At 35.7% G+C, this 15436-nt stretch overlaps 1 protein-coding gene across 1 annotated transcript in view; it reads left to right on the top strand.

Annotated features, from left to right (window-relative positions):
* Window positions 1-15436, top strand: part of STIM2 (stromal interaction molecule 2) — a 168639-nt gene that overhangs the window by 93551 nt on the left and 59652 nt on the right. Inside the window, exon 3 of the mRNA XM_060148403.1 lies at window positions 11769-11883. Coding sequence (XP_060004386.1) covers window positions 11769-11883 — 115 coding nt within the window. The remainder of the gene's footprint in view (window positions 1-11768; window positions 11884-15436) is intronic.

The raw sequence follows: 15436 nt of genomic DNA, 5'->3' as shown, positions 1-15436 counted from the left end.
TTAATGAAAGTAACAGAACATTCTTTGTAAGTTAACAATCACTGAATGTGTTTTTCTCATTGATTACCCAAATAATATTTCCCCAAACTCTGTGTCTGTTAAGTCTGTGCATATGTGTACATATGAACTGGTTTGTGAATATGGCTCAGTATAGATTTTAAATCTAACAGTGTATGGAGAATGTTTAAATGAAAAAAAGCATGTACTGTGGGGGCAGAGGATATATGGGAACTCTACTTTTCTGCTAAATTTGCCTGTGAACATAAAACTGTTCCAAAAAATAAAGTCTAAAAAAAATCATGTACTATTTTAGTACTATTAGTACTACTAATACTATTTGAATTGGAATCCATGGCAGATTTACAAAGTTACAGTGATATCATTTAGTTTTGTGCCAGGAGCCATGTATAAAATTGTTGTATTTGTCTGTGATGTCATTATTTTAAGTTGCACATGCAAAAATCATTTTTCTAATATTAGTATTAAAGTGAAACAAGTAAATGCATTTAATAGAACAAGTATCCCGTAAATAGAACTGTCTATGTGTATGATTAGGTTGAACAGTGTAAAAATACTGATATTTGACCATGTTTAATTATATAAAGGTATATTGTAGGTCATTGGAGATTTTAAAGTTATTTCAATAAATAATACTTGGATAACTAAGATTTGGAGAAAAATAAAATTAGATTCTAACCTTTCACCTTACATCAAAAATAAATCAGATTAAAAAATTTAATAAAAGTGAAACCATTCAGGAGTTAAAAGAAAATATAGGTGAATACTTATTAAAAATTACTAGAACTTATGACTAAGAACCTGTCAGTTCCCTTAATTAGTCTGATTAAAACTTGGTTCTTAATATTGGCAAGGCAAAAAGAATATCAGATGGAAGGAACTGTTCAATCATAGCTCTGGCTTTTATCTCTAGATATTTTTTGTCTCCTTAGGAAGGTCTCTCACTGTTTACTGCTGTGATTGCCTGGCAGACTTGTGTGTGTGTGTGTGTGTGTGTGTTTGTGTGTGTATGCACACTTCTGTGTATTTGCACTTCTCTGCACTCTTCTTTTTCCTTTATCTAACTCTAATATGGAAGTATGCCTTTCCTTGAGTTCCCCCAAAGCTGAAACAAATTTTGGATGGCTTCATATCCTTTAGTTTTGATTAAAAGAATATATAGACAATAATATGCAGTTGGATAATTAGTTTATAAAGTCAATTTACCAGTTTGATTTTGTGGTTCCTTATATTTCTAATTCCCTATTTTTCTCTTGCTTTATTTCCCTATGTCAAAAGTCATCTTTGCTTATTACTGGTCATTAAATGAGTATAGACTTTGGGTAATGAGTGCCGGATGGGGACTGGCAAGCTACAGAAGTTTTGTTACTTGAGGATTGTATATTTTAGGATGATTTTGGCTGCAAGTTATATAATATCTGAATTAAAGTAGCTTTACAAGTAGGAGTTTAGCATTTGAAAAGAAATTACCATAAGTCTGTGACCAAATGGTTTCAAGGTTAGTTCAGAAGCTCAGTGATGTGTAGACTCTGTGTTAGCTTTTTTTCATTTTCTTGGCTTTCTGCTCATGCTACAAAACTCCAAGTTTTGTATATCCTCGCATGATAACATCAAGAGTGAGGAGATTGGAGGGCTGTTGTTTTGCCTTTATCTCAGTCTCTTTCTTTATCAGAGAGGAGTCCAACACATATTCCCAGATGTAAATTAAGTATGTAATATTTCATAAAAGAAATACAGATGGTTAGTAAACATATATGAGAATTTTAATCTCACTAAGGCTCTGGGAATGCCTGATTTAATTCTGTGTTGTTCTTGGAAATTATCAGACAGTGCCTTGATGAATCTAGCTAACGCCTTCCTGCATTAGGATAGGAGTTAACAGATAGTATGAAAATGTACATCAGAAGCTCTGATTGATTTGTTATAATTTTGTTTTTTAATGTATTAGGCATGTAACAGAGCTTCTAGTCAGCATGAAAAAATATACAAGGTAATCATACTCAGTGAACATAATTTTATTAAGTATCAGATTTATTAAATGTAAGCTCTTTTTTTAAGGATAAATAGACCTTATTTTAAATTTTACCATGGTAGTCCCATAATTTGTTTAATAATTCTCCTAATTATTGGCAGTTTGGGTGTTCTCAAATTTTTATTGTTGGTTAAACGATATTGAAATGGAAGTTCTTGACCTTTTTTATAGTTTTGGGAGTGTTGCTGTAGGATAAATTCTGAAAAGTGGAAATTCTGAGGTAAAAGCAATGAGCATTTAACATTTTAATTGATTTGCTAAAATTATCCTCCAAAAGTGTTGTGCTAGTTTGTACTCCCACAGAGGTATGAATGTGCCATTTCCTACACATCCTGTACAGGCTTTGTGTTTTTTTCCACCAGCTTGAGGTATAATTGACTTACAATAAATTGCATATATTTTTCCCATGTAGTTACATTTCCAGCAATCTTTCTTCTGCTTATAGGGCTTGTTTTTTTTTTTGCGATACACGGGCCTCTCACTGTTGTGGCCTCTCCCGTCGCGGAGCACAGGCTCCGGACGCGCAGGCCCAGCGGCCATGGCCCACGGGCCCAGCCTCTCCGCGGCATGTGGGATCCTCCCGGACCAGGGCATGAACCCGCGTCCCCTGCGTCGGCAGGCGGACTCTCAACCACTGCGCCACCAGGGAAGCCCTGCTTATAGGGCTTTAAAAACATTTCTAGTGGTACAGGACTTCTTGTCTGAACAAACTCTAACGGTGTTTGTATATATGAAAAAGTTTTTATTTTGCCTTCATTTTTGAAAGGTGCTTTTGCTAGGTAAGAATTGTAGGTTAACAAGTTGTTTGTTTTTTTTCCATACTTTAAATATGCTGCTGAAGTATTCCTTGGGTTGTATTGTATATGATGAAAAGTCTGCTGTCCTCTTCTTTCCCCTATACTTAATATGCCTTTTTTCCCCTCTTCTAGATGCTTTTAAGATACTCTGTTTATCCCTCATTTAAAGCTGTTTGACTGTCATGTGGATTGGTGTAGTTTGTGTCTCTTGTTTTGAGGTTTATTGATCTTATGGAATCTATAGGGTTCATAGTTTTAATAAAATTTGGAAAAATTATAGCCATCATTTGTTCCAATAAGATTTTTTGTCAGTCTTTCTTGGTTCCTCAGGGACTTCAATTACACCTGTGTTAGGCTGCTTGAAATAGACCCACGGCTCATTATCCAATTTGGATAGTTTTTTTTTTTTTTAAAAATAGAGTGTTTTGGCTGCGTTGGGTCTTCGTTGCTGCGCGCAGGCTTTCTCTCATTGTGGCGAGCAGGGGCTACTCTTTGTTATGGTGTGGGGGCTTCTCATCGTGGTGGCTTCTCTTGTTGCAGAGGACAGGCTCTAGACGTGCGGGCTTCAGTACTTGTGGTATGTGGGCTCAGTAGTTGTGTCTCACTGGCTCTAGAGCGCAGGCTCAGTAGTTGTGGCGCACGGGCTTTGTTGCTCTGTGGTGTGTGGGATCTTCCTGGACCAGGGCTTGAACCCGTGTCCCCTGCATTGGCAGGCTGATTCTTAACCACTGTGCCACCAGGAAAGTCCCTGGATAGTTTCTAATGCTTATTGTATTTAAGTTTGCTAATATTAGTCTGCCATGTTTAATCTGTCATTAATCTCATTTAGTGTATTTTTCATCTCATTCATTGTAGTTTTCATGTTTAGAATTTTGATTTGGGTCTTTAGAAAAGAACTTTAAACATGTCTCAATTAACATGCTTAATATTTACCCTAACTTAAATATCTAGAATATAATTGCAATAGTTATTTTAATATGTTTATTTACTAATTCTCTCATCTGTGCCATTTTTGGACTGGTTTTAATTGATTTTTATCCTAATTTGAGGTTGTATTTTTCTGTATCTTTGCATGTCTGGTAATTTTTCAGTGGGTGCCAGACATTGTAGATTTTACCTTGTTGGGTGTGAGTATTCCTAGTTATTCCTATAAATGTTCTTAAGCTTTGTTCTAGGACAGGTTTAAGTTACTTGGGAACAGTTTAATCCCTTTGACTGGTACTTATAAGCTTTTTAGGCAAGACCAATGTGGAGCTTAGTCTAAAGTTAATATTCCCTAGTACTGAGGCAAAACCCTTTTTAGTGTTCTACCGGGTGACACACAAATTATGGTTTTCTACTCTCTCGTAGGAATAAGCACCATTCCCTGCCCTGTGAAATCTTCAGGGATTGTTTTCACTAATTCTTTTGCATGTCTTTTTTCTTTGGCTTGCTGTAGCTTCCTTGCATGCATGAGCTGATCGGTAGTCAGCTAAAGACTCAAGGCACTCTTTCTAGATATCCAGGCTTCTCCCTCTGTGCAGCTTACTCTTCTCTGGTACTTAGTCCTGTATTCTCTACCCTCCCTTAGTCTCCTCAGCCTTTCAGTTCCATCTCTTCAACTCAGGACTGCCAGTCTCTGCCTGGGTTCTCTCTTCCTGTACCTTGTTCTGGAAGTTCTCTCCAGGAACTAATTTAGGGCAGCCATAGGGCATACTTTGTTTGTTTCTTGTCTCTCAGAGATCACTGTAATTTGTTGCCTAGTGTTCAATGTCTTGAAAGCTGGTGTTCCTTACATTTTGTATGGGTTTTCAGTTGTTTTCGGGGAGGATGGTACATCTGGTCTCTATAATTTCATCTGTGGCTGGAAATGTAAGTTCTGACTTACTAAATTTTCGCCAAAAAAAAACAGAAGGAGATTTTTTGTTTGTTATGTCTTGAATGCTTATCACTACTTAAAGTGAAATTCACATATTTGTGTTAAATTTGAGTGACTTACTTTATATATATTACTGATGTTATGCTGATTGGATATAAGTTTAATTTATGTGATCTTACGAGTATTGATCACACACAAATTCATGGATAGCAGAAAGACATGTATGTAGGTATTTGGGTGTTCAGAGTTCTGGAATCTGAGACCAAATCCTAATGGTAGGTTTTGGCAGAGGAAACTAAGGCCAAAACTTGACTTTGGTCTATCTCTAGTTGGCACAGTACCTACCTGTTTTAACTCTAGTGTATATTTTCACCATATATTTGTAAAGCTATGCTCTCTTTTTTATCATTATAACTTTGTGAGATATCTTTTACCTTTTATTTTCCAAATGAGAACACAGAAGGTAAGTCATTTTGACTCTTTTGTGTTCTTTTTAATGACAGTACAGTGCTATTTTTCTTTTTTAAACTAGTGGGCAGACTGATGGAATCATGGGTAATTTTGTTAGAGATTTTTGGATTATGATCAATAATAATTTTGAAGAATAACCATGATATAGGTCATGCATTAGTTTCTGTAAAACAAATGGCAGGCCTACTTCAGTTGATAAAAACATTGTGTTTTACAAGTTTCTTTGTAAATTAGTTGTTTGACTCTGACCATGGGTCATCTCTCTGTCTATTAACTGATCCATCAATTACACCAGTGTCATAAATAATGGTTAAGTTCTACAATTAGCTTAAAAAAGGCTATGGTTTAGCTTAAATGGTGTTGACAGTAATTGTGGAACCAGTTGAACCCTGAGCTATTCAGAGAACAGGATCCTAAGGAGGTCATCATTGGATTTATTATTGCAGGTAAACTGGGGATTGACTGGTGGTTTTTTGATGTTGGAAGCTCAGGGAATGGGATTAAGGGCTGAAATGGTACTATGGTAACACTGCAAGGAGTTACCCTGGTGGAAGGTGGAGCAGAAATGTAAAGTTATGCTTGTATTAAAATGGAGAAACTATCCAAATCAGCCTGAATTTTTCATTAGCGTATAATTTAGATGTTTGAATTTAGGATCTGAAGAAAATTTTTTCAGATGTTAAATAATTATACTGTTTTTTTTCGTTCTTAACTTTCATGAAAACATATACCAGTTTGCCTGTGTTCTCTTGTGTTTTTGTCATCATCCATCTTAGATGATAAGATCAAAGTTATTAAAACAAGGAATGTGTTAGTATACTAGAAGTAGCTCACACTTTTGAGTGTTTACTATATACTGGGCACTGTTCTTTACACATCATATGAAATAATTTTCACAACCCTTTGACGTATGACTTTTATTACCATTTTGCTGATGAGAAAACAGGAGCACAGAGCATAAAGTAACTTACTTAAGGTCATTTGACAAATAGTAGATTTGGGATATCTGTGTGGTCTGGAGACTGAGTCTGTGCTCTCAGTCACTGTGCTGTTTGTTTTAACAATTTTGGGATGAAGAGAGAAACATAGGCAGCTCATGCTTAATTGTTAATGTTATCATTTCTGAGAGTTTGGGAATCAATTTTTACAGAATATCCAGGTTAGGATGATGGTGAAGAACTTACGTTTTAGAATTATTTAGAATTTACTTTCACTATTAGGTCTTCTAAATAGCTATATACGAAACAGAATAAATTGTTAACCCTCTCATTGCCTTAGCTTTTTCATTTTTAAAAGTTGAGATTAACAGTAGTTACCTTTCTTGTTATGCATTCTTTCCCCTCTGAAGCATTATGCTAAGCTATTTTAGTATTATTTTCAAGACAGGAAGACCCTGGAATTGTTTTCAAGGAACGCATCTGCTTTGACTGACTCACATATCAGACCTTGGATGATAGGTGGTGTTTTGATGACAGGTGTCCTTTGGGAAAGTCTCTGCTTACATTGCCGGTGAAAAGACTGTGGTTTTCCTCTCCATCTCTGTGTTACGTATTTTGTTTCAGAATATGTGAAATGGTACTTTAAGAGTACCATTTGGGCAATCTTTTCTTCATAAATGTCTAAGTTCCCCAAAATGTGTATTAAACCTACCAATATAGTTGGGGTGAAACTCATTTATTTAGGCTTTAAACTTCAGCAGTAATAACATTGATATATAAAAACCAATTATTTTGGTTCGAAACATTTTTATTGTCTAATACTTCTGTGCACTATGAATGCATTTTTAATTTAAACTTTTTCATAACCATATGTAATGGGCAATTTTATTTTCCTCACTGTACAGAGGAGAAATATGAAGCTAGAGAGAACGTAAGTAGTGAAGTCAGATTTTGAATACAGTCTGTCGCTTCCAGAGTCTGAGTGCTTAACTGTGATGATAAATCACCTCTCCTGGGTTTTGAGGTCTTAAAATTGTGTATTTAAAAATAAAAGAGGAAAGACAGATTTATCATTGTTGCATCATGGCAATCAGGACAAGAATTGTATAGCCCAGGCCTCCGGAGTAACTGAGACTGGAAAGTCATTGGGAACCGAGGCAGTTCTGTTGCTGTATCTTTCTGTGTGCTCACTCCTATCTCTTTTATTATTTTCTCTTTCTGCATATTGGCTTCCTCCATTCTCCTCACCACCTGGCCCACCTTGACTGCTCATAAAATGGTACCTTCAACACAAGTGTCTTTACTACCTTAAAAATCCAGAACCTTGGCCAAGTGACGCAGCTTTTCATGATCTGATTTGTAGTTTCCTGTGAGATAGAATTTTGTCATCCTGGTCAGGCTCTGGATTATTTTCTTCTGGGTTGAGTGTCTGTCCTTTGGTCACATAGCTGTGGCGGGGGTGATAGGTTGAGGGAGGGGACACATTCAGGGATCTACACTAATGTTGGTAGGTAGTTCTCAGGGAAAGAGGTAGAGGCTGAATAGAGTCCCAAAATATGTCTATATTAATATGTATCAGATTTTATTAAGCAGTATCATAAAAATACACAATACAAATATCAATACAAATGCAATAAATAGCATAAAAATAAAACAATAAAAGTAAATACAACAAAATAATGCACAAATACAAAATATAAATACAAATATAAAATGCAAAATTATATATATGTTACAGGTACAAGGAACTGAAATCAGTCTTTCAAAAGGTGACTTCCTGTAAGGTTGTGACAGTCAAGGAAAGACTGATGAACTGTTCTCAATTGAAGGAGACTAAAGGGACATGTGGACTAAATTTAACACATGGTCCTAGATTGAATCCTTTTGCTACAAAGAATATCATTGGGGCAACTGCACATATGGAATGTGTTCTGTGGATTAAATAGTAGGGAATATAGAGTATCAGTGTTAATTTCCTAATTTTTGTGGTCATACCATCACTATATAGGATGACATCATGTTTATAGGAAAACATGCTGAATTATTCAGTGATAATGGGACAACATGCCTGCAACTTATTCCCAAGTGATTCAGCTGGGGGGAAAAAGCTTTTTGTTTATTCTGCAACCTTTGAAAATATTTCAAAATAAAAAGTAAAAAAGAAAAAAAACTAACTTCTTTAAACTGGATATGTAATTTCTTTAATGGTACCAGAAGAATTTATATAAAAGAATCCTCTGGGTAAATGTTTTTGAAAAGAATATTCAATAGTCATTCATTTATTGAGCATTCCTTTATTTGTATTGTCAGTGCAGACTTTCCTGCAGTAGGTTTGCATAATTGGATATGTTTACTAAGGAACTCTACATTGTTTGCTGTACGTTATTTGAAGATTTACTTCATGGGATTTCAGATGCTATTTTCAGATTTCTTAATTCACAGATTTTAATGAATAAGAAGTATTTATAATTTGCTCATGCATTTTCAGTTATTGGTGACTCTTTTTAAAATTTCTCTACTAGCCTCCCCCATTTCTAAAATCTGCAGTTTCCTGTGAAGTTATAAAGTGTGAGCAGTCAGAATTGTCTGCTCCTTTGTAGGATATTGGGAAAATGGTTTAATGGAAGCTAATGGTTTGTATTGTATTTGGTTTAAGTATTTTCCAACTCAGTGTCAACATAAAGTAATTCTAATTATGGTGCTTTCTAGTCATATTTTATGATCAAAATGTTGAAGATATATTAGATATAGAGTATACTTTTGTTATATGAATATACTTTTGTTTTATTTTGAGGGTTATATTTTATTTTATTTATTTATTTTTTTTGTGCTATGCGGGCCTCTCACTGTTGGGGCCTCTCCCGTTGCGGAGCACAGGCTCCGGACGCGCAGGCTCAGCGGCCATGGCTCATGGGCCTAGCCACTCCGCGGCATGTGGGATCTTCCCAGACCAGGGCACGAACCCGTGTCCCCTGCATCGGCAGGCGGACTCTCAACCACTGTGCCACCAGGGAAGCCCTCGAGGGTCATATTTTAAAACAGAAGTATGTATTAATTTTTGAATGATAATTCCAGAGAAAACATAATTCAGTGTATTTATTAAGTTTACGCTCAACTTTCTTAGGAGTCAGTTCTTTTATAGCAGATGTACTATAGATATCTTTATAAGCTTTTTAAATTGTCTTTTTTATATCTTAATTATTTTGTTAAGCACATATTTTGATAGATATCTATACACTCATTCTAGGCTTTCTAGAGTAATTCAGTAGCTAGAAAGCCACACCTAGTTTATATATGGTAATTAGCTTTATTTTCTGAAATATGTTGATCCTAAAGCCACAGAACTCTACTTCTGGGCTCTTTGTGTTCACGTGGTAAAAAGAATTTCCTAGGACATTGTTTTTTTAATGTGTCACATAAATGAAACAGTTGCCATTTGTTCCAACTGACTGGACCATTTCCAAGACAGGCTTCCTCTCTGCTCTGTCAATCATCATGTTTTTCATTCTAGAATTTCTCTCTAACTCTTGGATCTCTTCCAAGATAGGGGCAGTTTCTGAGCATCTCAGTGGCAGATATTTTCCAGGTATATCTACAGGTTTCAAAAAATGTCAGTCAGAAGAGGAAGAGGGATGGGCAGAAATAGGGAAATAGAAAATGGGAAATAGAAATAGGAGGAGTGGAGGCAGTGAGGCAGGTCCCTTTAAAAATAACTTTAAAAAAGGACATTTAGGGGCTTCCCTGGTGGCGCAGTGGTTGAGAATCTGCCTGCCAGTGCAGGGGACACGGGTTCGAGCGCTGGTCCAGGAAGATCCCACATGCTGCAGAGCAACGAAGCCCGTGCGCCACAACTGCTGAGCCTGCGCTCTAGAGCCCACGAGCAACAACTACTGAAGCCCGCGCGCCTAGAGCCAGTGCTTCACAACAAGAGAAGCCACCGAAATGAGAAGCCTGTGCACCGCAGTGAAGAGTAACCCCCGCTCGCCGCAACTAGAGAAAGCCAGCGCACAGTAGCGAAGACCCAACACAGCCAAAAATAAATAAATTAAAAAAAGGGGGGGCATTTAGGAAATAAAAGAGTAAGGCATTGTTTAGAACAATATAATATACAAGTGCTAAAGTGGGCCTTCTAGATTAGTGCTTTCCAGATTACCTCTATGGTGAAGAACCAGATATTTTGTTACCAGTTCATTATGGATAGGACCTACATGGCAAGTAAATTTACCTCATGCTTGGGGTCAAATTCCTTGAAAGCATTGTCTAATTGCTATAAAGGTTTCTAAATTCTGAAATTTCTTCATTTCTGTGTATATTCTACACCAGTGTCAGTTTGCTGATTGACACTAGTCTGCTGACCACATGCAGAGTAGTGGTTTTTCCTAAAACTTTGTTTCTTCATTTGTACCCAAGGTTATTTAGCTTAGAAAAGTGAAATGATTTTCTCTATATTTCTCTACAGCTATTAAAGTTTTCTTTTTTAGTTTCAGTAGAGAACAGCTCTACTCAAAAGTAAAATTTGGTCTTTTGTTTGAGGGTGATGTTCATTGTCAGTATATAAAAGTCAGAAAAATATGCCTCTAGGGTTTGGAGCTCTAAGAGATTTCTACTTTCTGCATTATGGATTTCTGAAATAAGCTTTTGTATGATCTTATAATTTTGGAATCAGAAAAAACAATTAATAAAGATACCAAATAAAACAATACCAAAGCAAGAAAGATCAGAAATATTGAGGTAGAAAAAGCATAATAATTTATAAAAACTATTAGTTTTATATAATTAGAGTATTGGGTTGATTTGGGGAAAGTGTCAAGAGTTAAAGCCTAAAAGATTGTCAGGGACAAGATTGGGAAATGGTATGTAATTCTTAAAAAGTTAGCTTTTTATTTGCTAGACAGTGAAGGGCAGTTGGAGAATTTTATATAATGAAGCAATACGGAGTAGGTTGGTTTTTAGCAAAGAAAATTTTTAGTGTTTTCTCTCTGTATATACTTTAAAGTAAGATTAATAGAGGATCTACTTCAGTTTTGTAAAATACTTTAGTTCTAAACACTGTAATCATGTCTTTCAACTGTAAGTAATGACTTAAAAGATAGAAGAACAGAAATACGATGCAGTAATTGAGGTTAGTATTTAGTGTGTTCTGAAATACCCCTGTCACTAAGTATTTGGTAAAAATGTATAATAATTGAGGCAGTACATTATGCTGTTGAGTGTAACCAAACTGCTTGGGTTGGAATCTCAGCTCTGACATTCATTATTTTTTCAACCTTAGGCAAATTACTTAACCTCTTTGGACCTTGGTTTTCTTATCTATAAAATGGCAATACATAATACTTTCCTTATAGAACTGTCATGAAGTTAAATGACTGTGTGTGTGTGTAGATATGACATATTTATTATATAATGTGCAATAGGACCTGATAAATAATGAGTTAAATAAGTACTTTTACTGCTGCTGTTGTTGTTATGATTAGAAGACATCTCATTAAATAAATTTTATAAACATTTAAGAATGTGAGTATAAAATACCAAACATGCACCAGTTATGATCAGAAAATTACCAGCTGCTGTATTTCACATTTTACTTTCTTCTGTTTGTAGAGAATAAAATAATGAATTTAAGTATACTTAACTTAGTGTTTTCTCTTTTATAGTTTATCAGAGAAGATATGAAATATAAAGATGCTACTAATAAACACAGCCATCTGCACAGAGAAGACAAGCATATAACTGTTGAGGATTTATGGAAACGATGGAAAACATCAGAAGGTAAGACTGTTTTAGTGATCTGAATCCCTGAGCTGCTTTTCTCAGCTCACTAATTGCATATGATTTACAAACAAATCAAAATAACATTTCTGTGAGGATATTTATATTTTAGTAAATAATTGTTCCATTTTTTATTTTGAAATATGATTTTAATTTTTCTTAGGATTTATTAAAGGTCAGCCTGTTTTCAGATAATTTGATACCTTATACTAGAATAAATAAGGTAACGCATGTCTGAGAGCTTAAAGTTGTAGAGTATTGTTTCATCTGTTAAATGGCATTATTATAAAAGGTTTGTCAAATAAACATGTGGATCCCAAAGTTTAATTTTTTTAAAAATTTATTTAATTAATTTATTTTTGGCTGTGTTGGGTCTTCGTTGCTGTGCGTGGGCTTTTTCTAGTTGCGGCAAGCAGGGGCTACTCTTCGTTGTGGTGTGCGGGCTTCTCACTGCGGTGGTTTCTCTTGTTGTGGAGCACGGGCTCTAGGTGCACGGGCTTCAGTAGTTGTGGCACGTGGGCTCAGTAGTTGTGGTGCACGGCTTAGTTGCTCTGTGGCATGTGGGATCTTCCCAGACCAGGGCTCAAACCCGTGTCCTCTGCACTGGCAGGCGGATTCTTAACCATTGTGCCACCAAGAAGGCCCCACCGAAGTTTTTTTTTAATTACGGAGAACAGTTCCTAAAGTCTTTAGAAGGCAAAGTCTGCTGATGATAAAGACTGCATGATACAGTTGTGTAATTTATATTTTATTCCTTTTTCTACCCTTAAGTCCTCAAGCTGTCTTACGGATAGTAATTTTTTAGGGCAGGAAAAGTGTATGGCCTAAAACCTCAACTTGATCCCCAATTGTAGAAAGCTACATAGAAAAAAAGTCTGTTAAGTTTTTTTTCTTTTTCTTTTTTTAGTGACAGTGTCAAACAAAATGTCTTTTTTCCTAATGTTTCTATTCTTTTGTCAAAATCAAGCAATTATATTGTAGCATATATTTTTCTCTGCCAGTTTGAATAGCGAAATGAAATTAAAAAGAATGTGGGACAGATTACCAAGTAGGAGTTATGAAAAAATAACAAAGTTTACTAGACTGTCAGTGGTAACATTTGGAAATGAGAAAATACAGGAAACTATTCCATCAACTCAGTATTATTATTAATATAGAAGAAGGTTTGCTTGGGAGGGGAGGGATAAATTGGGAAATTGGGATTGACATATACACACTACTATGTATAAATTAGATAACTAATAAGGACCTACTGTATAGCACAGGGAACTCTACTCAGTACTCTGTAATGACCTATATGGGAGAAGAATCCAAAAAAAGAGTGGATATATGTATATGAAAACTGATTCACTTTGCTCTACACGTGAAACTAACGCAACATTGTAAATCAACTATACTTCAATAAACATTTTTTTTAAAAAAGGTGTTCTTACGGTTTTGTTTTCACTTTCTAAAAGAGGCATCTGATGAAATACTCCGGGAAGAAGAAAATGAAAGAAGGAAAAAAATACCACTGACTTTAATGAAAGATACATAGACTTAAAAAAAACCTCTCCATTTCCTTTCCTCATATTATTTTAAAGTAATATGAACTTGGGTAGGAATAGAAATAAATAATGAGTATACTTATTTATTTAATAAGTATAATATACTTATTTATTTAATAAATAAATGAGTATAAGTTTCATGGGGGAAAGTGCTAGAATGGTCAAAAACTCAGTAAGACTATTTATATGAGATATCTCAGCAATATGTAGATATTAGTAAAGGACTTGGAGATCCAATGGAGTCTGTTGCCACTAGTATATTCTAGATTTGGAGTTTGTGGTAAGCTGAATGGAGCCCACAAAACTAACTACGTTTGAATGAAGGAAAAAAAAAGATTTGACCACTTCTCACCATCTGTTGTGCTACCACCCTGGTTCAGCCCTCATCCCTTTCCTGGATAATTGTGGTAGCTGCCTGAGGGTCTCCTTCTGTATACTTGTGCTCTTTTGAAATTTGTTCTTCACTTAGCAGAGTAATCTATTTAAGATATAAATCAAATTTGCTCAATACCCTGTAATGGCTCAGAGTAAAAGTTAAAATCTTTACGAAGGTCTGTAAGGCTCTACATGATCTGTCCTCTCCTGCACCCTCCTCTCTTCCGTTTTCTGTCTTTTCCATTTCTCTCACTCAATGTGCTCTGCCCAGATGGAATCCTTGCTGCAGGAATGCAGATGTCCTCCTGGCTAATTCGTTATCTCTTTTTCGGGCTCTTCTCTCCTTGAGACCTACCCTGACCACTCTATTTAAAATTGCAAATTGCAAACCATGTCCCCCTGCCCCCCTCTTGGTCATTTGGCACCCTTGTTGATCCCTCTTACTTAGCTTCACACTTTCTTTACCCCATGTCAGGAATCAGCTTCTAAGTTATAATATAATTGACTTATTTGTTATGTTTGTCTCCCTTCTGTCCCCTACCCCTGAAAATGTTAGCCTCAGAAAGCGGGGTGGGGGGAGGTCTTTGTCTATTTTGTTTATTACTGTGTCCCAAATTCAAGGGGATTCTGTACTTAAACCCCATTTTGATTTCCCACCCTGGTGAGTTTTGTGGGATCTTTTGTGATTTATGAAAATGTATGTTTGTTATCAGCTTAAGGTCTTTTCAAGTTAAATAGCTTCTTAAGTCTCTTTTTTCCTAGGCTTTCACCTTAATTTCCACCCCCTAAGATTTTACCATTATGGTGATGAGATGATTTCCCCCTAAGCCTTCAAAGAGTTGGCCTAAATTATCTGCTTTATGCTTCCTTTTCTCCAAACCCCAGTCTCTCACATAGCCTTCTTAGGGGATTAGGGCTTGGGAGGAAGTATCTTAGGGCTCCTACTAAAACAGCTGCATGGGAGGGAAGAGAGAGGAGTTGAGTGAAATAAACCTCTACTAGAAGCTTTATGGTGACCTGATTGATTTTCTCAGTGTCATTTTTCTCAATTGATTTTACCATGTCATAGTCTTTTAATTTATTACAGGCTTCATGTAAAAAGGCAGAACATTGTTGTTAGATCAGTGGTTTTTAAATCATAGCCTGACAAGCCCCGGGTTTCCTGGAGGTATCTCAGGAACAGGGATAAATGGGTAGAGTTCTGCTTTTATCTGGTATATTCTGTTTCTGTTTAAGATTTCTCTTGAGAAACAAAAAAGTAATTCTTCTGAAAAGGTTTGGAAATTGTTGATAAAGAGATTAGAATGCAATAACATGTAATTTAAGGTTGTTTAGTTGAATATGAATATAGGTACATACATATATGCACACACATGCATACTCACACAAACATACAGTCATACTTTGCCCGTCATTGTTGTGTCTTCAGTGCCTGGAACAGTGCCTTATTTACTTTGATTTTCAGTAAAGATTTGTCTAATGAATTGAATGAAAGAGTGTATAGTGCCCCATGAGCATTGCATTCTCAGTAATTCAGTTCATACTTTGAGTACAGGCATTTCTGCCATAATGAAATATATGCACTCCTGGAAAACTTATGCTTTGCAAAATTATGAACTTAAAAATTAGAA

Source organism: Lagenorhynchus albirostris, chromosome 4, assembly GCF_949774975.1.
Source record: "Lagenorhynchus albirostris chromosome 4, mLagAlb1.1, whole genome shotgun sequence".
Lineage (NCBI taxonomy): Eukaryota > Metazoa > Chordata > Mammalia > Artiodactyla > Delphinidae > Lagenorhynchus > Lagenorhynchus albirostris.
The sequence above is the reverse complement of the archived record's forward strand: the minus strand, read 5'-3'. Positions and strand labels throughout refer to the sequence as shown.